The 22527-nt window shown below is 41.2% G+C and overlaps 1 protein-coding gene across 2 annotated transcripts; it reads right to left on the minus strand.

Annotated features, from left to right (window-relative positions):
• Positions 1 to 9255: 9255 nt before the first annotated feature.
• TASL (TLR adaptor interacting with endolysosomal SLC15A4) lies at positions 9256 to 22179 on the minus strand. 2 transcript variants are annotated; one of them, XM_004281017.3, is made up of 2 exons: positions 21945 to 22179; positions 9256 to 10700 (listed from the first exon to the last, which is right to left on the minus strand). In XM_004281017.3, the coding sequence occupies exon 2, from the start codon at positions 10697 to 10699 to the stop codon at positions 9782 to 9784; it is 918 nt and encodes a 305-aa protein (XP_004281065.1). In that variant the 5' UTR covers position 10700; positions 21945 to 22179; the 3' UTR covers positions 9256 to 9781. The 2 variants fall into 2 exon arrangements, with proteins under 2 accessions (XP_004281065.1, XP_049560761.1); XM_049704804.1 differs by lacking the exon at positions 21945 to 22179 and adding an exon at positions 21312 to 21439.
• Between the last annotated feature and the right edge of the window lie 348 nt (positions 22180 to 22527).

The following is a 22527-nucleotide window of genomic DNA, read 5'->3' on the forward strand; positions in this document are numbered from 1 at the left end:
TGGATGTTACTAGCCCACATACTCCTTGTTATCCAGCAGGCTAGCCCGGACTTTTTCATATGGCAGCCAAGTTCCCAAAGCAGAAAGAGGGCAAACTCCAGTGCACTATTGCTTTTCAAGCCAACGTTTACATGATGTTTGCTAATGTCCCGTTGGCCAAAGCAATTGTAAGAGTACACTACCAATGGGCATGGATAGAGGAAAAGAAATATTTTGTGGCCATTTTCATAATCTCCAGCATGCTGTGCATGTCATTCAGTTATAGCCACCAGAGCCGTAGCAACCCAGTCTGGTATACTACCCAGTTAGACTGTAGGCAACCCACTGGGGGCATGCAGAAATTCCCTGATGCCATTTGAGAACCAAGGGCAGCTTTGGAGTACTAGCTGTAGTTCTCTTTCTAACCACTCCACTGTCCCTTGTTTCTGAAGCACGTGGTTAAATGACTCCATCTCAGCTTACCTCAGCTTCTCTTAAATACCTCCTGTGTCTGCCAGGATTCTTAGTTGCAAATGATAGGATTCATAGACTAATTTAGTACAAAAAGTGTATTAAAGTATGTTAGGTAACCATAGGGAAAAGAATTTGAAAAAGAATAGATACCTGTATACATATAACTGAACCACTTTGCTGTACACCTGAAACTAACACGACATTGTTAATCAACTATACTCCAATATAAAATAGTTTAAAAAATAAATTAAAAAATAAAGTATGTTAGGTAGACATTCTGAAAGGACCAAAGAATGGATCTAGGTGCTATACTCTCAGGAGCAAAGTATCAGGAGTTAATACAGCTTGGGAAAATACACAATTCTATCACAGACGCGCTACTCAGGTCTTGGACACTGGATGCCAGAAACTCCACCACAGCTGAAGGTCAAATTCCTTAGCCCCTCTACTTCCTAGATGATGAACCCTTCTCACATGCAACCATTAATTCATGTTGCTGACTCCAAGTTGAACACTGAGGTTAAGAAACTGGGTCACATGCAGAACTCTAGAGACAAGGAAATCTCGAGATGTAGTTTTTAAACTTCTGGCTGAAAAGTAAGCTAGAAGGTGGTTGGAATGGGTGCTACGTGATCTAATCTCCAGTATTTATTGTAGCTTCCTATTCTAAACTCCAAGATTAGAGAAGGGAGATCAGGATGCATAACTGACCATCTGGTCCCCCCATATCAATCTGTCCTTTTCTTCCTACAATCTCATGAGCTTGAAGGAAATGGATTCTACCTTCTCTCTGGTGAGGATTAGATCTACAAATAGGGGCACTGAGCCTTATGGTGGATGGGGCATTTTGGGGTTTAGTTCCCTAGAAGCATACCCTGAGGAAAAGATCTAATGATTTATAAGGGAAGTGCTCTTGGAATAAACTTAAAATAAAAAAGTAGGAACAGGATAGCAGGATGAGGAAGTAGGAAAAGGCAAGCCAGGTTGCAACTTCCGGCAAAATCCTTAGGAGGACAGCTGTAGCCTGATCCTGCGGGGCAGCTCTGAAGTGTAGTACCTGAGTTTGTCCCAATTAGAGACGAGAGTGCTAGGCTTTCATATCAATACTAGTACCTTCTTCAGCTGTTGTTGGCTAAGGGCCGTGTCTTAGTCTGTTCGGTTTGCTGTAACAAAAATATAGACTGTGTGACTTAAACAACAAACATTTAGTTTTCAGAGTTCTGGAGGCTGGGAAGTCCAAGGTCAAGGCACCAGTAGATTTGGTGTCTGGTGAGAGCCCTCTTCCTGGTTCATATACGGCTGCCTGCTGTTTTTAATTTTTAACGAAAGTATAGTTAATTTACAAAGTTGTGTCAGCCTCAGATGAACAGCAAAGTGATTCAGCTGTATATGTGTATCTATGTCTTCTTTTTCAGATTCTTTTCCATTATGGGTCCTCACAAGACATTGAATATAGTTCCCCGTGGTACAAAGCAGGTCCCTGTTGTTTATGTATTCTATTAATAGTAGTGTGTTTCTGTTAATCATCTGGGGTGTCTTTTATAAGGGCACTAATCCCATTCGTGAGGGCTCCACGATCATGACCTAATCACCTCCTGTAAGTCCCACCCCTTTGGGGTTAGGATTTCAACATATGCATTTGGAGGAGTGGGAACACAAATATTCAGTTTATAACAGACCACCACAGGGTTATATAAACGCCTAAGCAATTCCAGCTCTCTGCACCTGTGGGCAGAGCCGACTTCGGGAACCCAATAACAATCCTCCAACTGGGGAGTAGGAAGGAAGTTGAAGGCAAAGTACTTGAAGCTGGCAGAGGGATGTACAGAAACAATTAAAAAAACCACATGATGAGAGTTCCCTGGTGGACTAGTGTTTACGATTCCAGGCTTTCAGTGCCAGGGGCCTGGGTTCAATCCCTGGTCCGAGAACTGAGATCCCACAAGCCATGCAGCACTGCCAAAAAAAAAAAAAAAAAAAAGATCAGGGCCTGGATTTGAATATGTGTGATGGCATAGTGGCTTAGCATTCAACATCCATTCCACCCTCCAGCTATTCTGCAGTGGCTTGAAAGCAAAAACTAAATTTCCCAGGCTTCCTTGCAATTAGAATTCTGGGAGCGATTTAAAACCAGGCACATCCACGCAGAGGAGATGAAGGAAGAGGAAGGATGGGGAGAGTGGGAAAGAGAGACAAAATTGAAGGAACGAAAGGGAAAGAAGAGAGATAAAGAAAGGAAGAAGGGAGAGGAAAGGGAGGAAGGAAATTTCCCTATTTCCATTGCCTGTTCCCCTCAGCTCATGTTCATTGGACTAGCAGTAAACATAGCTTCTCACTGGTCCCTCCCCTAATGCTGTTTAGAAAGTTGGAGACTTCCATCTGGGTGTCGACTGAAAAGAAAAAAAAAGCACAACATGAAAGTTGTGAGTTAAGTTTTATTGGGGGCAAAATGAGGACTATAGCCCAGGAGACAGCATTTCAGACAGCTCTGAGAAACTGCTCCAGAGAGGTGGGGGGGAGGGTCAGTGTATATGTGATTTGGGGGAGGGGGGAGTACGTGCAATCAAGCACATATTTTTTGCATAAGGTTCTGCTAGTCTCGTGAAGGTTACTGCTAGTCGCGAGGAGCAGACATCACCATGAAGGATTTTAGTGCTTTTCTAGATATGAGGAGATGCAAGAATTGGGCTCCTAAAATCGTCTCCGGAAAATCTGAATACCTCTCTGAATACCTGTTCTGCCAGTTTCTTCCAGAGCACAGAGTGCCTCATTTCTGATCTCCACCCTAAACTTCTCTCAGGGTGTATTGAAGGTCAGCAGGTGCAGTGGCTCATAATTTAATCCTTGTAGGGGTAGACAGCTAGTGCCAATTTGTAGGTGACATAGGTTACTTCTTCCTAGGACACAGCAGAGGAGTAGGAGTCTAATTATAACTCCACTTCTCTACCAACTCACATGTGTAAAAAGTAATTTTCTTTCTTTCCTTCTTTCTTTCTCTTCTTTCTTTCTCTTTCCTTCCTTTCTTTTTTTCTTTCTTTTTCTTTCCCTTTCTTTCTTTCTCTCTCTCTCTCTCTTAAAACAACTGAATCGGGCTTCCCTGGTGGCGCAGTGGTGAGAGTCTGCCTGCCGATGCAGGGGACGCGGGTTCGTGCCCTGATCCAGGAGGATCCCACGTGCCGCGGAGCGGCTGGGCCCGTGAGCCATGGCCGCTGAGCCTGCCGTCCGGAGCCTGTGCTCCACGACGGGAGAGACCACAACAGTGAGAGGCCCGCGTAACGCAAAAAACAAAAACAAAACTCAATCTGAACTTCCATTTTCCCATGATGGTAGAAAATATCAGTTCAGTCATTCTTGGCTTCTCTAATCCTTCTCAGGGTTGTGCCACAGTCCTGGAATCTTACACAAAGTCAAGGAATGGTGGGGGGCAAATCGGGAGTTTATGGCTGACCTTCAAGTTATAGACTGTTGGTCATCAGTGGACACAGGTTATCATAGGTCATTGCCAAGAGGCTCACTGCTCCATCTACATGGCCTCTTCAGATTCCCAGCTGTCCCCTGCTTTTAGATTGCAGATGGAACCCAGGAATCTTTTTCAGGGCTTTCTGTGGTCCCATCTGCCACAAGGCCAGTCCTCTTTCAAGCCATGCCACCTCCCCAGGTGTGTGTAGCACGTGGGGGTATTGGGGTGGGGGGACTCTCAAAATGCTTTGTCTTACTTGAAATGATCGGATAAATCAAAACATTCATCTGACTGGGATATACTGACAGTGCAAAATATCTTTTAATTCATCTTGCAGTTTGAGCTGAAATATTCGCCCCCTGAACCTTGATCTTTTCCTCTATTTTTCTAGAGGAAAAAAATTAACTATAGCCTGCAAAAGAAAATTTGTAAAAAAAAATCTCACACTTGCCTTGTTGTTTTCATCCTCCTAATCCCCAAAGTTGGTAAATCACAAAAACAACTTTAACAACTATTCTCTGCAGGTCTCCAGTGAAATGTTGAAAGACTCTCTACTTGACCTCATTCCTTTCAATATTTGAGTTGTTCCTGGCAAGACATTGGGCACAGGAAGACAGAAATAAGGGCTGTAGGAAGGAGGGGAGAGGTTTCAGTACCAAATGTGCAATGGCCACACATCATGCCCACTTTGAGATTAAGGCCAAGTCAAGGTCAAAGCCAGGGCTGATTACTAAAGTCCATACTGAAGGTACCCCACCCCTACCCCTTCCCTCACCTCCCAGAGTGCTCAGTAGAAAAGGTTCTAGTCGTAGCCCTATGATAATGCCTGAGAGTCCAAAACTAAGAAAATAGAGATAAGCAAGGGCTATAGCTACTGAACTGGGATAAACTGAAAGAAAAATGATTCAATACACCTTAAATAGTCATTGCACATGTCTTACTACACTCAGTGTGCTTTGCTTAATAAGTTTTGTACTACATAAATGAGCTCTTTAAACAGAGACTGTGAATCTCATCTTTGTATAACAGTTCATGCTCAGTAAATATTTGTTGAATTTAGTTGAATTTAAAGTGTGAGTAGGTAAAAAATATGACAGATGGTTTTTAGTATGGACAATACAATAGAAAAGGAAAACAATCTAAATTATATTTATTGAATGTCAAACTCTAAGTTAACAAAACTCAGAGACCTTATTGTTAATATACACAATTTCCTGATTATATTGGCCCAGTGCTCTACCACAGGGAAAATGTCCACAAAATATCAGACATTATCAAATAGTGTACAGGGGGAAAAAAGCTAAGAGATTATCCCTATGTGAATAATGCAAATCTGTTAGTTTCAGAACTTTTACCTCTGTTAAGGTGTCAGTAAAACAAACAGAAGATACATTTTATTCAAAGATAACATAATCACTACTCAAAGAAAGGAAAAACAAACAAAACACAGTACGTGGAGAAAGAAATTCACTTAAAATGTTAACTATGAATACTTGGGGATTGAGGAATTAGAGGTGATATTTTCTACTTTGCTGTCATCCAAATTTTCTAGAGTGAGCAGGTACCACCTTTATAATGGAAAAAAGAAACGTATTTTAAAAGAAAGAAAGATACAAGTAGAATTAGAGTCCAGAAAAGGATGTCTAAAATGAGCAAGAGAAAAAGTGGATTCACGCCTATGGACAAAACAGAATACACAGTATGAGATGACAGCAGACAAAAAAGGAAACAAACTATTTCACATATATAAGCAAACATGGACTTATTCATCTTGAATAAGGAGGATTGATGGGGGAGAGGCAAATTTTGGATAATCAAGAGGAAAAAATGGTCCCATCTGTGATAGAATAATGTCCCCCTCCCTGCCTGGCCCCAGCAAATATTCATGTCCTAATCCTTGGAACCTGTGATTATGTTGCCTTACAAGGCAACAGCGACTTTGCAGATGTAATTAATTGAGGAAGCTGTTTAAGTACTTATTTATTTATTTGGCCGCATAGGGTCTTAGTTGCTGCGTGTGGGCTCTACGTTGCAGCTTTACGTTGCTGGCTCCAGAGCGCACATGCTCAGTAGTTGCGGCTTGCAGGCTTAGCTGCCCCGGGGCATGTGGGATCTGAGTTCCCCGACCAGGGATCAAATCCGCGTCCTCTGCATTGGAAGGTGGATTCTTAACCACTGGACCACCTGGGAAGTCCGAAGAATCTTAAAATGAGGACGTTAACTTCAATTATCTAGGTGGGGCCAATGTAATCATAAGGGTCCTTATAAAAGGGAGGCAGGAGACTTAGCGTCAGAGACGAGGTGTGATGATGACCACAGAGGTTAGAACGGTGCAGTCATGAGCTAAGGAACGGGGGTGGCCTCTAGGAGCTCCAAAGGGTAAGAAAAGCAATTTTCTTCTAGAGCCTCCAGAAGGAAGGCAGACCCACCAACACCTTGATTTTAGCCCAGTGAGAATGATTTTGGACTTCTGATGTCCATAACTGTAAGATAAGTTTGTATTGTTTTAAGCTATGAATTTTGTGGTCATTTGTTACAGTAGTAATAGAAAGTTAATATACTGCTCGTTCATGCATTCATTCAGCTCCGGTTACAGCCATAGACTGTTTATTGTACCGAACACACTCAGGCCTCTGCTTGGAACACCCCTTCCATCCATCTACCTACATCCTATCTTGTTCTTCAAAAGTAATTTAAACCATCACTTCCCCTTTGGAATGTTTGCCTGCCCTGGGCTCCTCCGCTGTCCAGTACTTCCAGGCACATCTCCGTTTCAGCACTTACCACACTTGAGTTGCAATCACTGATAATAGTATTCCTGTTTGTACCACTTTGCCAAGGTCTTGCTTAATAAGTGGCTTCCTTACTTGTTCCTTAGTTATTTGCCTGGTCTCTCCAACGTAACAAGCTTACAGAGGACAGGGCCTACTCCTCTGTGTGTGTACACACGCACACACACGTCTTTCCTGCGTATGTTTAATACACAGTGCTCCCCAAAAGCAGCATCAAATAAATGCTCATTCAAAAAAGAATGAACCAGTCTGCTTTGTAACAAATCATTTCTTAAGCAATCAAGAGGGTAAACATCTGTGATACTATTATAACGCATTTTTATTATACCATTTACTCTAACCTGCTGTAAGAAATGAAGCTCGCTTATTCATTTTTCTTCTTGGGGAGGAACTCTGAATAGCGCTTTTTACTAGTCAAAATTATCTAGTTTTCATATTGATGGGTCTTTCCCTTCAACCATCAGATGCCGTATCCAACACAGCCAAAACTTGTTTATGGATTTGACATATATTAACTGGTTGCCTACTATGTGCAAGTACTGCTTAGGATGTGGAGAAACAAATGAATAAATCAAAGCTTCAATTTTTGGAGGGGGGAAGAGAAGCAAATGAATACTACCAAACAGAACACTCTAAAGAAAAGAAGTAACATAATGATAAAGAGATGAGTGAGTTATTTTTCCCTTGGAGTAGAAAACCAGTCTTTAATGAGACAAATACGGTGGTCAACAAGAGAGCAGGTGGTAGTAGTTAAGAACCAGGACTTTAAAGTTAAATGGAACTGGATTCAAATGTAGTTCCACCACTCACACTGTGCCCTTGGACAAATTACTTAACTTCCCTGAGCCCAACTTGCTCATCAGTGTTAAAGAAAAAAAAAAGCCAAAAAGCTAGGGGGCAGGTGGATAATAGGCATACGCTCATGAGGTTATTATGCGAATTATATGAAACTCATACAAAATGCCTAACATGGTGCCAGGCACCATGGCAAGCAGTTAATGCATAGTGGCTCCTATATATTCAAAGCAGTGAATAACATTTCTGAATTATTTCAAAACCAGGTTTTTTACATGATATTACATGTTGTAAAAAAAAAATCATTCACTCTACAAATACTGAGAAATGCAGAGGATGCTACTGTGCTCCATCCAGATTCCTCCTCCTGGATGAGGAAATCATTCCCCCAGGAGCTGCCAGGAGCTTGGCTGCCAAAGGCTCACAGCTGATTCCCCTTCGGGAATTTTGCTCTGAACTGCCTCAGCTAAGGTTACGCCCCCTTCTGGTCAAGCAGGAGAACCAAAGCCAACGCTCTTATTTCAATTTGGATCAGTTATGAAGGGCCACCCCAACTCCAGAGCCTGCGATGCCTGAGGCCTCTGTCGAAACCTCTTCTGTTCTCCTTATTCCCTCACAGAGATTGTTCCCAACCCGCCCCCATAAACTTGCTCACCAGTTTCTATCTCAGAGTGGGCCTCCTCAAGGAAGCTGAATTAAGTCAAGCAGCCATCAGATGGGCAGGGCACTGCTGTGGAGCAGGGTTGACAAACTTCTTCTGTGGAAGGAGAGATGGTGCTTTTGGCTTTGGTGGACCATATGTTGTCTGTCGCATTTAGCGGCTCTGCCTTTCTAGTGTGAGAGCAGCCATAGACAATACATGAATGAATGGGTGTGGCTGTGCTCCAGTAAGGCCTTATTTTATGGACCCTGAATTTGAATATCATAATTATCATATCACAAAATATTCTTATTTTTATTTTAAAATGTCTGACAAGATTCTTAGCTCATGGGAGTTCAAAGGATGTAACTGGATTTATTGTAATCATTTCCTAATATGCAAATAGCACATCATGTTGTACACGTGAAACACGTTATATGCAGATTACACCTCAATGAAAGAAACAGGTAGCAGGCTAGATTTGGCCAATGAGTCATCATTTGCCAATCCCTGAGCTAGAGGAATGGAGTAGACGGTAGGTGCTCATGAAGCTACCATTCCAGTGCATGAATTTACAGAATTTGATGTCATGGGACCCTAGAGCTTGTACGAGGATAAAGAAGACCCCCTTCCTAGCTCCAGAAGGGTCAAGAGGGCATGTAGAAAAGGAAGGGGAAAAAATGGGAAAAATAAGATTCATTATTTCTTTTTTTTTTTTTTTTTTGCTGTACGCGGGCCTCTCACTCTTGTGGCCTCTCCCGTCGCGGAGCACAGGCTCCGGACACGCAGGCTCAGCAGCCACGGCTCACGGGCCCAGCCGCTCCGCAGCATGTGGGATCTTCCCGGACCGGGGCACGAACCCGTGTCCCCTGCATCGGCAGGCGGACTCTCAACCACTGCGCCACCAGGGAAGCCCTCATAATTTCTTTTGAAGCTTAGTACCAACAAGAAAATCAAACACGGCAAAATAAAGCAGTAGTTTAATATTCACTGTGTGGTATTTTCCATTTAGAAAATTTCATCTCCCCCAGTAAACAGAATTACATTTGAGTGGCAGTGGTTGTGGCTGTAGCGAAGTAATCATTACACATAAAAAACACAATTGCAATTTGCTACTGTTTTAATCTTTATAAAGAATATATTTTTAAATGATCTGGTACAGGGTAGGGAAGCTAGATATAAACATATCTTAAAGACTGTTTGAGCCTGTCTTTATACCCAAGTAGAGCAGCCTTCCACAGTCCATTTCCCTCCAGAAGAAACAACTTGGAGGAATTTACTTGAGTGACAAACATATTCTTAACTCCTTCCCCTGAAACCTTTGGCTTTTAGTTTTGCCATGGTGTACATTCTTATTTGGTTTGTCTTTTTTCTTTTCTGTATTCCCTTAAATGAATCTCTTTTTTGATCATTTTTATTTTTGCTTTGTTGCTATCCAACCCTTGCTTTGAAGTCATTATAGCTCCTCTCCCCACATTCCTTCACATGTAATATTATGAGATTTCTTCTTAATCCATACCTGACCTCCAGCCAACCTTTACTTATCTAGCTCTTGACAACCCCTTCCTGTACATCGTCAGAACAAGTGAATAATTGTTGCTTAGGATTTGAGTAGTTGAGAAAGGAACAGAAGCCTCCTCTCTATGGATTCACGTTACTATACTGAGAAATATGGAGACTCGGAGTGCTAATTTCAGGAGTGCTGACTTCAGTTGACACCAACTGTAAAAGGCTGTTAATGACTATATCCCTGGCTTTTGAGGTCTCCAGGTTCTTCTCTCTAGAGACTTGAATACTAATTTGGTCCACACTTGTCATGATGAGTTCAGATGCCAGAATCTGGGTAGGAGAACTGTCATGAAGCACAGTGTCCATAATGTACTGCTTGTATAACTCCACGACCTTCTGCTCCAGGTATTCGTTCAGCACTGCATTCGAAATAGGCTTCTGCATTTGCAGGCTGCTTTTCTCTTTGATGCTGGTTATTCTCCAGTAGGATGAATACCGCTGGATAGGTTTGGGTGGGAAGTCGCTGGGCTGAGTGGAAATGGAATCCTCCATGGACAAAGGAATCTCCGACGATTTCAGCAAAGGGCCATGTTCAAAACTGCTCTCAGAGGGAAAATCTGTTGTCACTGAATTAATGGCCATCACTTGGCCCCCTGCAATATGTAAGTCATTGTAATTCTTGCAGATACTCTTGCAGGAAGGTGGAACCAAGTAGGTCTCTCTGCTGGGGTCTCTGTATAGTTCAACTGCGGCCAAGTTTGGGCTTTCAAACACGGGATTGGGGTTTGTCTGCAACACTGTGATTCTCGGATTTCTGCTGCGTTGGCTGTCTCTTGAATGCACTGAAGAAATAAACTTGCCTGAGGATTTGCACCTCACATAGAGACTTCGGACTTGTGTTTCATCCACGGAGGAATAGGAAAGAGTAGCAGCAGCTGTGGCTTCTGTCTTCTCTTCCTTTTCCTCAGCCACCTGCTCATTATAAGATGTACAACTCCACTGGATGTCACTCCGGTAAGCAAGTCCACTGAGATACCCTTCTGACAGCATTCTGGAAAGAGAGTTAGTAACAGTGGGGGAAAAGAAGACTGGAGTTTTATAAATTGGCAGTTGTTCTATCAAAAAAAGTAAAGGACAATAAATAAGTTCATTTCATTCATTCCCCAAGCTAGTCCTCATTCTGTGCCTGCTGTGTGCCAGGGCCATAGCATGTGTTGGAGGTATAAAGATGAAATGGGCACAGTTCCACCCTTAAAGAAGTTTCTCATTAACAACCTGGGATGAAGGAGGAGAAATGACAGGGTATGTTTCAGAGAAGGTGACATTTCAGCTAAACTGAAGGCTGAGAGTTCCATCCCTAGGCACAGAGTTATAAGAGAATGTGGTGACATGGCCTCTTGGCATATATAAGACACTGAGCATAAGCAGAAAGGACTGGGGAGATAGGTTGGAATTGGATCCTGAAGGGCCTTGGGAGTCGGGCAAGGGCATTTGCCTTCTGCCCCGAAGGAAATGGAGAGTGATTGAGAAGCTGCAAACTGGGGAAGCAACATAACTAGTGGTTTATGAAAAAATGAGGAAATTTGTGGCAGATTCTACTGAAAATAAAAGCTATATCTTACTTATCATTGTACTTTATCCCTGGGAGCTAGCACAGTTGTCTGCATTTAGGAGGGAATCAAAAGATACTTAACTTGAATTAAATAATTAACAGCAGCGGCATGGCATGAAATTAATTCACCATCAACCCATCATGAAGGACCATGAAGCCTCGTCTACCTTTGCTGCCCAGGATGGCTTTCTTGCTCTATCCCTCCCAGTTTTTACGGTATGTCCTGGAAATGTCCCTGTGTCCGACTGACGTTTTTACCTCTACCCTAGTCACCAAGGAGCTTTCCTGACTGTGAGCTTTTCCTCCACCTGTGCCACCCCTCCACCTTCAGCAGTTGTCACCGGATTCTGGGGTGGCTAGAATAGGCTAGAAGCCAGCAGCTGCATTTTCTAAAAAAGGAACGTGCTGGTACTCCTGGCAATGGAGCAGCAGACAAAAGCAAAGAGAACTGGTCCTCTTTGGCCCCGAGGGCTGGGCTTCGAAAACAGACCCGTGGACTTGAGCCTGAAATTGACAAGTCAAATTAGAAAAGGATTATTTTAATCCTAAGGATCCTCTTTTTAAAAAAATTTTAGCCTCTCTTTTATAGTCATGAAGTTATTTCCCAAGTGAACTTTTTCATTGTATAAAGTTAATATTATTAATGCAGTATAATTAGTATAATTGTTTCTATTGTATAAGGGTAATATTTTCAGTGTTTATTTCTTTTGGGGGAACTATTCCAAGATATATTGAGCAAATTTATCAGTTATTTAAATGTTTACTCCATTCCAGGCACTGTCACGTACCATGAAGATACAAAGTTAAAGGTCTTCAACAAATCCGTGAAGTAATTTTCGTATGCTGGACACACTTATAAGGGTAAGAAAATGTTCTTTCCTGAAAAAGCTTTTTAAATGCGGTTCTGCTCTCAACAAACCGAACATCCAGGCGAAAAGGCAGATCTTCTATACATGAGAAAATAGTTAACAGAGCAAGAAAGTTTATCATAAAGGCTTTACTAGTGACACAGTTACTTCACGACCCTCCCTCTCTGCCCCACCCCGGCTGCCAGTAGGGCCCTCCACCTTCAAGACCTCAGAATGTCATTGTGGAAAACCATAGCAAAAACACAACCCTCAGCTTTTGAGTTGCTAAATAGGCTTCAGAACCTCTTGGCGGAAAGCATAGTTGTAGAGAAATGGCTTTTGAGATACCGTAACCGAGCTTTTAAACTTCGGAATCCAGAACCCTAAATGACTTAGGGCATAATATTGACATATCAACAGTAGACTCAATGGATGGAATCCCCGCGGAGGGAGAGAATACCGCTCCAGATAGATCTGGGGAGCCCAGAGTAGAAGAGGCCTGTGCCCTACCTCCCACGTAGAACCTGAGGAAGCACGAAGTCTCTCTTCTCTCCTGCCCAGCACGGAATGCCTGGGCGGACAGGCCTGAGGCTGCCCCGTGAAGTCTGCTCACGTACCAGCATGCTGCCCAGAGCCTGCAAACCTGGAGAAGACCTCAACTGCAGATGGGAAGATTGCAGACATGATGTTTATAGACTGTTAACCAGGGGCCAGGAGAGTGACAAGTCACCGTGAATGCCAGTGGGACTACATGATGACAGCCAGAAATGCCGACCCCACACACCACACACACATCCCCAGCTGACCCTACGGCTTTATGGAAGCAAGCTGGAACTTAGAGGCAAACCCAAGCTGGAGGGACCCTGAGGTGGCTGAGGACAGTGATTACTCAGAATGTGAGCTCAAAAGCAAGATCACACTGAGGCAAAGAAAAGCAAAGATCTCTAGGAAAAATAACAGATTAGGCATAGATCTGTACTTTTTCTTCCCCCAAACTTCACTGAAACAACGTTAAATGATTTTTTTAAATATAATACACAAGAAAAAGGAGAACAAGAGAAGAGACTAGAGCAATTACATTTTAGAAGCTGGAAAGCAGTAGGCCGGGGTGAATGACTTCAAGAAGCAAATGAAAAATCTCAAAGCAGTGCAGTCCAACAGAACTTTCTGGGATGCTAGGATGATCTATATATGTGCCGTCCAAAATATGAATAGCCACATGTGGCTATTAAGCGCTTGAAATGTGGCTAATGAAACTGAATGTCATTAATTAATGAATTAACTTTATTTAATTTAAATTATTAAAAAATACCACATAGCTAAGACACTGGACAGCACAGACTTAGAAGACAGTGAAGGTGATAATGCAGGATCACTCTTGAGAATCACCCTTGCCCCCATTCAGTCGTTATCCCAAATCGCCTACTGTTTATCATATTTCTTTTCATGTTAAACAATCAGCCATAGTGGATTCTTCTCTCACTTTATGTGGATGATGTTTATGGCCCCTCCAGGTAATCTCCACTCCTTCACCACAGTAAAGGAAGCCGGTCCAGGATTTTGTTTTGAGTATTGAATGAGCCCTTTGCCCCATTTGCCGTGGACTGAGAGCTTTGTTGGTACCTTAATTCTGGTAGAATAAGAGACCTACCATTCTGATGTGTGGAGCCCAAGGCAGACCAGTACAGTGGTAGGTCGCATGATGGAAAAGCAGAAAATATGTCCTAATATCTAGGGATAGATACCCGCCTGCCTAAAGGAAAAGATTCCTACAAACGAGGAGTGGGCGATAAGGTCAGGGAGGTAAGTTGAGACATGCAAGGCTGAGGACATTCAGTTTACCCTGAAGGCAGTACAAAGCTCTGGAAGGTAACCAAACTTATTCAAGGCATGGTGTGATCTGTCAGTAAAGGGCAAGAGGAATTTCAGCAGGATTGGAGTCAAGGACCCGAGTTAGGAGGCTGCTGGATTCATGCCCACCTGAGGTGATTGGGAAAGGAACCAGGAGGAAAGTAGCAGAAAAGGAAGAGAAGGGATGAACTTGAGAGACCATAACCGAAATGGGGAGGCCAGAAGGAGCCGGGAAGAGAGCTGATGGGCTTAGTTTTGTTCCTCTTGAGTCTGACATGAGTGCAAGTGTCTAACTGTGCATTGGAGATTCAGGCAGGGAGCTCGTTAGAGGGGTAACTTACAGTCAACAGTGAAGTCATCTCCCAAGTGTGGGCTGTAGGATTTTCTGTTTGGGGGCTTGAGAAGCTTGTGAGTGTAATAATTTCTGTGGGGAACCTGCCTTGAACAGTACAAGGAGGAATGAGCCACAAGAGCTGCAGTGTCGATAGCTTTGTAGAGACTACAAGGGCTTCAAATGTGAACAGGTCACATTTAAAAAATCGACATTCAAAGGTAGAATTTAGTTGTTATTCAGACTCATTAAGGCCAAAAAAAATTCTTGAACTGGTAGTCAAGAGACTAGAATTCTAGTTCTGACCTTGCCACTAGCTGTGGTTTTAGTCTAGTTAATGGCAGGTCTGTAACAGGACTAGCATTTAGTACTAGCTACAACCCAGACACTAAGTGCTTTTTGTGTACTGAATCAGTGGATCCCCACAAAAACTCAAAGATGTAGATACTATTATTATGCTCATTTTATATATGTCAAAATTAAGTAATCTGCCCAAAGCCAGCAGGCATTCAAATGCTGTCAGTCAGAAAACGGAGCCCCCTGGAATTCCCTGGTAGTCCAGTGGTTAGGACTCCACGCCCCCATTGCAGGGGGCCCGGGTTCGATCCCTGGTCTGGGATCCCTGCAGGCCATGCACGTGGCCAAAAGAAAAAAAAAGAAAGAAAGAAAAGAAAACAGCCCATGCTCGCATGTCATTTAACCTCTCAGAGACTCAACTTCTTATCTGTAAATGGAGAACGTGGGATTAAATTAAAGAGTCCCCTCAAACTTTAATATTGCATGGGGTTTTGACTATGTTAAGAGAAGAGAACAAGTGAGGTGAGCATTACTCAGAATCAAAATCAGTTTCTAAAAGCTAGCAGCAGAGGGCAGCAGAGAGCATGCTAAAGCAGCTTTTGAAAGATTTTTCTCAAGCAATAGAGTAATAATGTGTGAAACACACAAATTATACATGTTAACTCATTTGATCTTTATGAAAACCATTTAATGTACCACTAGAATAAAAATAGTACCAGAGGGCTTCCCCGGTGGCGCAGTGGTTAAGAAGCCACCTGCCAGTGCGGGGGACACAGGTTCGAGCCCTGGTCCGTGAAGATCCCACATGCGGCGGAGCAAGTAAGCCCATGCGCCACAACTACCGAGCCTGCTCTCTACAGCCCGTGAGCCACAACTACAGAAGCCCACGCGCCTAGAGCCCGTGCTCCGCAACAAGAGAAGCCACCGCAATGAGAAGCCCGCGCACCGCAACGAAGAGGAGCCCCCGCTCGCCGCAAACTAGAGAAAGCCCGTGCGCAGCAACGAAGACCCAACCAGCCAAAAACAAATAAATTAATTTTAAAAACTAGTACTACATATCATGACATCTTAAAATTTTAAAATAGAGAAAGTTATTTGGGTTTATTTTGATTAATTGTTGGCATTTTTCTTAATAAATTTCATTGATTATAAAATTCTTAGAAGACCTCACTCTTCAAAGGTATTATAAAAGATATACTTTAAACAAATGTTAACATATTTGACTGAATTTTATCTGAGACAATAAAACTTAAGCCAATGGATTACTTCACTTGTTCAAAGGTATTTTATTGCTTGAATTTTTATTTCTCATCATAGAGAAGATAGAGATAGAGATAGAGATATATCTGGAATTCTCCATGACTGATTAACTGTGAAGGAAAAGACTCTCAAGGACATTTGCAGATGAGATGTTCTAGGCAAATTTAGCCTCCGTTAATCATTATCAGACAGGGGAATACCAAAATTAACCTGATGTGTAAATTCACAACTTAGAAATATGTGCTGAAGTCCAGCACGTTGTTAAATCATTTCCTTGGATTTCATAAAACTGATGTTATAACTCTGTACATAGAAATACTTTTTCTTTCTAAATAAATATTTTTAATAAAATGCCACAGCAAATAAACCACTGAAGTAGAAATCCCATAGGATTTTTTAAATTTTTGGAGTCCTTTATCATTTTCATGGGACTTTTTTGAAGAAATGGCTTAACAAGACAAGTCCTTAAAACAGCACAAAAGTATGAAGAGTAACATCACTTAACAGTACTCAACAGTGGAAGCCATACCTTTAGACTTAGAAAAAAATGCTCTTGGCCATAAGGTTAAGTTTGGACTCTATTTTCTAACTTTGAGAGGCTGTTATTCCCAAATGTTGTTTGTCTTTCTGATAAAAGGCTAATAAGGCAGAAGAGCTTGTTCTGTTTTGGATTCTTCCCCCCACTTCTCTTTTCAAATGAGTGAAGAAATAAGCAGGTCTCATTTAAAAAAAAAAAAGGGGGAAGAAAGGAAAAACAATCTGTGGCTGCCCCAAACTGGGGCCTCGGATACAAGATCTGAGCCTTTGGGGTCACATCACTGGCCTGTAGAGGCTCAGAACCCTGCCAAGGTCAGGTGTGCATCTCTGGGGAGGAGGAGGTGAGAGGCGCGAGGAGCCGCCACGCCATCGAGATTCTCTGCTGATTGTCCATGTGAGGGCCGCTCAGTTGATGGAACTGACCAAGAGCAACAAGATCCCCAAAACTGTCCATTGCAGGACCCTACAAATAAGTGAAAAGGCTAGAGGACACCTCCAGGAAGTACTTGACTACCCAGTCCCTTCTGAGTCATAATCCCAAGGGGCAAGGATGATCCAACAGCTTTCCAGAGGTGCTTGAAAAAAAGCTTTGGTTCCGTTCAGCTGGTCATTCCTGGTAGAGCCCCTCTAAGTGTGTAGACTTCATGGCCAGCTGACAGTCACCACTGGAGTTGTGTTGTGTCAGTAGTCTGGGAGAAAACCAGTAGTTGACGAGGCTGGAGACTACCAATATAGACATACTTTTAATTTACACTGAAACAACACAAGCATGGGTTCAAAGAGAAAAACTAAAGAGGGAAAAAATGTATAAGAGCGGATGTTTGGAAAAACCTAACTTAGGGATCAGCAAACTTTCTCTATAAATGGCCAAATATTTAATATTTTAGGTTTCTATCACAACTACTCAACTCTGCCATCATAGCAGGAAAGCAGCCACAGACAATATGTAAACAAATGGTTGTGGCTGTGTTCCAATAAAACTTTATTTACAAAAGAACTTTATTTACAAAAACAGGCAAAGGGCCAGTTTGACCTATAGGCTATGGCTTGCCTATCCTTGACCTAAGTCAAAAAGCAGATGCAGTAATTGAGATAGGGCACAATAATAAAAGCAATTGTGTTGGGTGCTTTCCAGACATTACCCCTAATCTTCCAACAACAGTGCATTGTTAGATATTATCATAATCCGGGTTTTCCAAATGAGAAAACTGAGATTAAGATAGGACAAATGACCTTCCCAAGGTCACAAAGCAAATAAGTAGTGGAGGGAAGGTTCAAGTCAATTTACTAACCCCAAAGTGTGTGATCTGTTCTTAAACATATCACACCTACTGCCTAGTTGAGAGCAGTTAATATCACACAATCACGACAAGCAATTAGTCCTTCCAGGAAAAGGGTACCTGCCCTGACTCCATTTTAATAACAACCCTTGCCCAATAAAGGAAGGAAGGTGCAGTGAAGTACAGAAAGAAAAGCTCCAAGAAGACAGCCAGTGCCCACCGCACAGGGCTACACACATGTCCCAATTGTGTATCAATGTTCATATGTCTTTGAGATATACAAATAATTTATCCTCTGCTCTTTTAATCTAACCATATGAACAGTTTCCTTAACCATTCCCACCGCTATAGCCTGGCGTCATCTTGCCCTTAATTTTTCAACCGCAGAGTAATTTAGTATTACAGATGCCCTGTTTAAATATCAGCAGCTCCCCATTACCTCCAGGATAAAGTCCACACACGTTAGGCCCTCATGGTACCTGTTGTTTTTTTTTTTTGGTCCAAATTATTTTATTTATTTATTTAATTTTTACATCTTTATTGGAGTATAATTGCTTTACAATGGTGTGTAAGTTTCTGCTTTATAACAAAGTGAATCAGTTATACATATACATATGTTCCCATATCTCTTCCCTCTTGCGTCTCCCTCCCTCTTATCTGCCTTCTTCATCTTACCTCTGCCTGTTCCCACAAGACCCAGGATGCCAGCCATGCTGAACTCCTCCCTGTTCTCCCAAATCCCATGCCCATCCTAGGCATTTGTCCCTTTCTTCTTCTATCCTGAGAGCCCTGGTTCCTTATCCATCCCCAATTCCACCACCACCCTTCAAGTCTCATATCTCAACCTTTCAGAGCCCCTGGCCATCCATTCAGAATCCTGGTCCCTAAATTAGAAATGCTAAATTCTTCTCTCCCCTACCCCAGTATATTTATCAGGATTGCATAGAACCTTAGCAAATTCCATTTGCTACCTTAAACAGTGAAGTAAATCATTGGGACAGTCCTTTGAATCAAGGAGTAACTGGCAATAGCAAAAGAAAAGCAGAAGAATGAGGATTGGCAGGAAGGGCAGTGGGGGGGCCGGTGTGCGTTGGGGGTGATAAGGTGGCAAAACAGATCCTATCTCTGGAAAGACAGTTCGCAGGCATGCAAAGCAAGACTTCTGCGAAGCTGGTTGAGACAGTGCAGAGAAGACCTCTACCGTGGCACAAAAAAATGGAGACAGTGGGATGGGGCTGCCTCAGAGCATCATGGGATGTAACCTCACAGAAATAAGGACAGGAAAACGTTATCTGCTATTTCATAGACAATCTATAGCCTAGCTAGTTGGGGTGCAGCTTGGTTCCCACCTGTCAACATGCCTGCTCATATAGATCTGCCTTTTAACAGAAAATAGTACATCTACAGACACATCTTATGTTAGCAAATAATTTCTCATAGTAGACATTGAGGTTTTTTCTTGCTTTTTTACTGTGTGCAATCACTGCATATGCCTGCAGGAATGTTTCCTCAGGCCAGATTTGGAGAAGCCAAATTACTAGATCCCATCTATTGCAAATTGCCTTTCAAGTAGCTTGGGCCAATTTATTTTCTCACCACCAATGTCTGAAATTAACTGTTTCCACTGATATTCTTCAACACGCTATTTGTTTTTCATTTTCCAATCAGATGAACACATTTATTTTTGCCTCAAATTTGAGGGTGAAGAAAACTGTCTTGTTAAGATTATATGTAGGTGATATACCAGAAATGTTATTTTTAATACCACCCCATCTTCAAAATACTCTATTTCATCTCTTCATCTCTTTATTTCCCCTATAATCTAAATTCTAGATCCTTTAATTCCAATCTATGATTTTTAAAGATCTTCTTGATTTGGGGGACTTGCAAATAAACCACTGAAGGGTTATCATTGAAAAACTTGAATATTACTTTGCTCATAATCTAGTTATGATACTGTAACCAAATCCATATTACATTGGGGTTTTTTTTTCTTTTGGCGAACAATACAAGAACTTTACCCAAAACAAAGGGTTTCTTTAGGAAGGATCTCGCTATATGAAAAAGCATCTGCATTTTCCTGACCCTTACCTTTGAAAGTACGTGTTCTTTAGAAATGGAAATAACCATTCACTTAATCATATACCTTGGATTATATCCCTATTATTTCATATTTTGTGGTATTTGTTGATAGATGCTCTAAAGCATCACTTACTTTGTATTTCAGTTCCTGTTACAAAACATGTAATTTGGGATTATCGATTCTTCTGTCAAATATGAAGTGATTCTTACTTAATGAGTTAACTCCTGAAAGTCTAATTTGATGACTAATATAATATGATCGTAAGTCAAAAGGCCTCCGTTTTCCATATTAACATCAACAAGTAAATAATTTTCTGTTCAATTCTACTTAGATCCTTATGACTAAAGGTAGCAGCTACTTCCAAGGGCTTTATCTGGATATGAATTTCCTTATTTCAGAAAATGTAAATTTTGGTGCAGACATATTAGTAAATATATTTTTTATCATAGTTTGGATTTTTCTTCATATTCTGTCTTTATGTCTTACAAACAGAAAAATTAAAGCTTATGATCACTTTTTTGAAATACTTTTAAAGTATTTTGACATAAAATGAGAGGACTAAAAAACTAAGAAAAATGATCATGATAGAGTTGATTGATGTTAAATTTCCTTGGTGGTATAATTCTTAATCATTGTTAATTATGTTGTTAATTATGGCTATCACCATTAACATTTACTTAATTGTGGGCATATCAGACAAAGGCAATGCAAGATACTTGATTGGATCCTAAATTTAAAAAATAAAAACTCTCTAAAGGACATATAGATAATTGGAGAAATTTGAATATGGGTCATATATTAGATAATAGTATTGTATTAATGTTAAATTTCCTTAGCATTATAATCACGTAGAAGACTGCTCTTTTTCTTCGGAGATACAGGGTCAAGAATTTCAAGGTGATGTATCCTAAAGTCAACAATATACTTTCAAACAGTTCAGGGGAAAAAAAGAAAACACCTGTGTGTATGTGTGTTTACATACATATACAGAGAGAGAGACATAGCAAGAGAAAAAAATAAATGTGGCAAAATGCTACAACTGATTAATCTACATAGTAAAAACGTGTGTGCATTGTACGGATACTCTTCTTTCCATTTTTATATAGGTTTGAAACTTTGTAAAACACAAATTGGAGGGAAAGTAACTATAGTTAGTTAATGAAGGCAAATTTACATTCTATCACGTTTATGAAGAGGGACAATATCTTATATATCTAAGATAATCATTAGGTCTGTGTTTGGAAATGTTTCAGTAACTTGAAATAACTATTGAAAACATCACTTTGCTCTGAGATAATAAAATTAGTGCATGTTTGTGTATCCCCCAAATTACCATTATAATATGAATGTTTTACACAAATTTCAAATACTCTGCACTCCTCCAAGAAGCTTCTCAAATTCAGAAACACGATCTTCTTACACTGACCTATGCAAGAAATGGTCTACAAATATCAATATGAATATTCTGGCCAAACCAGGTTTATATTTAAGTACAAATAGATGTGCACACGCACAAAAAAGAATGGTTGAGCAGGTCTAAAAATAATTCAAACAAAAGCCCACCTGTGCGTGTACTGTCTTTAGTACCAACAGGGAGACTTTCCCCAAATCACCCAGATGGCAATTTGAAAAGCATCATCACTGTAGATCACATTTACTTTGAGTATGTCCTGCCACAGTGAAAAACACTTATCACAAGCTCGCCCAATGAATAATTGAGAGTTAAATCCAATTGGAATATATTGTGATTGTATTCATCTCTAAAACTACATCACTGTGACCGAATTTGAGTGGTGCTGTCCCTGCAAAATTCTGCCTAGGTTTTTAGGCCTTCTTTAAAAAACACAGATGCTAAACCTGTGTAGCAGTTAGTGAACGGGGACTGAATAAATTACACAACAAATACTTGATCAGACCAGTCAAAAATTTTCAGTAAAAAGAAAAATTGTTAGAAATGTCCAAAGTGTGAACATGAGGTAAGAGAAGGGGAGTGTTGGACTGCATTTCTCTTTATTGTCTAACTCCATTGAATGCTTGTTTACATGCCCACTCACCTCTGATCTGGTAAATGAGAAAAGCATTTTAGATGGTCATGAGATTGGATCTGCGTTCTGATGATAAAGGACGAAGAAAGGGTAGGAAGAGAAATGACAGAAAAAGTTCACAGCCATAGGGTCTCTTGCCTCCTTTGCTTACCTTCACTAACCAGTCTGTGCCTTTGGTCCTGCAGAAACACCACGATTGACCATATAGAGATGAACAGGCCAGCCAGTGCTTTTGCCAGAAATGTTCGCAAGCCTTTGGTGAGTCTACTTTTCACTGATAAGACCAAGAAACTGAGCTGCTCGTTGCACTTGCCATTCTTTTTATAACTGATCCTATGGAAAAAGTTGTTTTTGCTCAAGTCTGACTTGTGCTCAAGAAGTGTGGGAAGTCCCAAGAAAGGGGGAGGCAATAACTGACAAACCCACATCGAGCCGCAGAATGGTGTTTCTTCCCCTTTTTCGAAAAATGAAACCTATCTATGAAAGTGCCTCTGGTTAAAATAGTTTATTGCTATACATTATGTAAGAACCCTGTCGACATAAATTTATTCCTCTAACAAGAAATTCTCTAGAACCCCTCTCCCCAAAGAGAGCCAAGTCAGAGATGATTTAGCAAATTCCCTGTTTCATCATTAACCTATAATGTTTAAGAAGTATTATTTCTCAGTTGTACTCATGATTTTTAAAAATGCTAATGAAAACAGTTTTCTCTCTCAAATTAACGAAGGTAAAAA

This window comes from Orcinus orca, chromosome X (genome assembly GCF_937001465.1).
Source record: "Orcinus orca chromosome X, mOrcOrc1.1, whole genome shotgun sequence".
In the NCBI taxonomy this organism is placed as follows: domain Eukaryota; kingdom Metazoa; phylum Chordata; class Mammalia; order Artiodactyla; family Delphinidae; genus Orcinus; species Orcinus orca.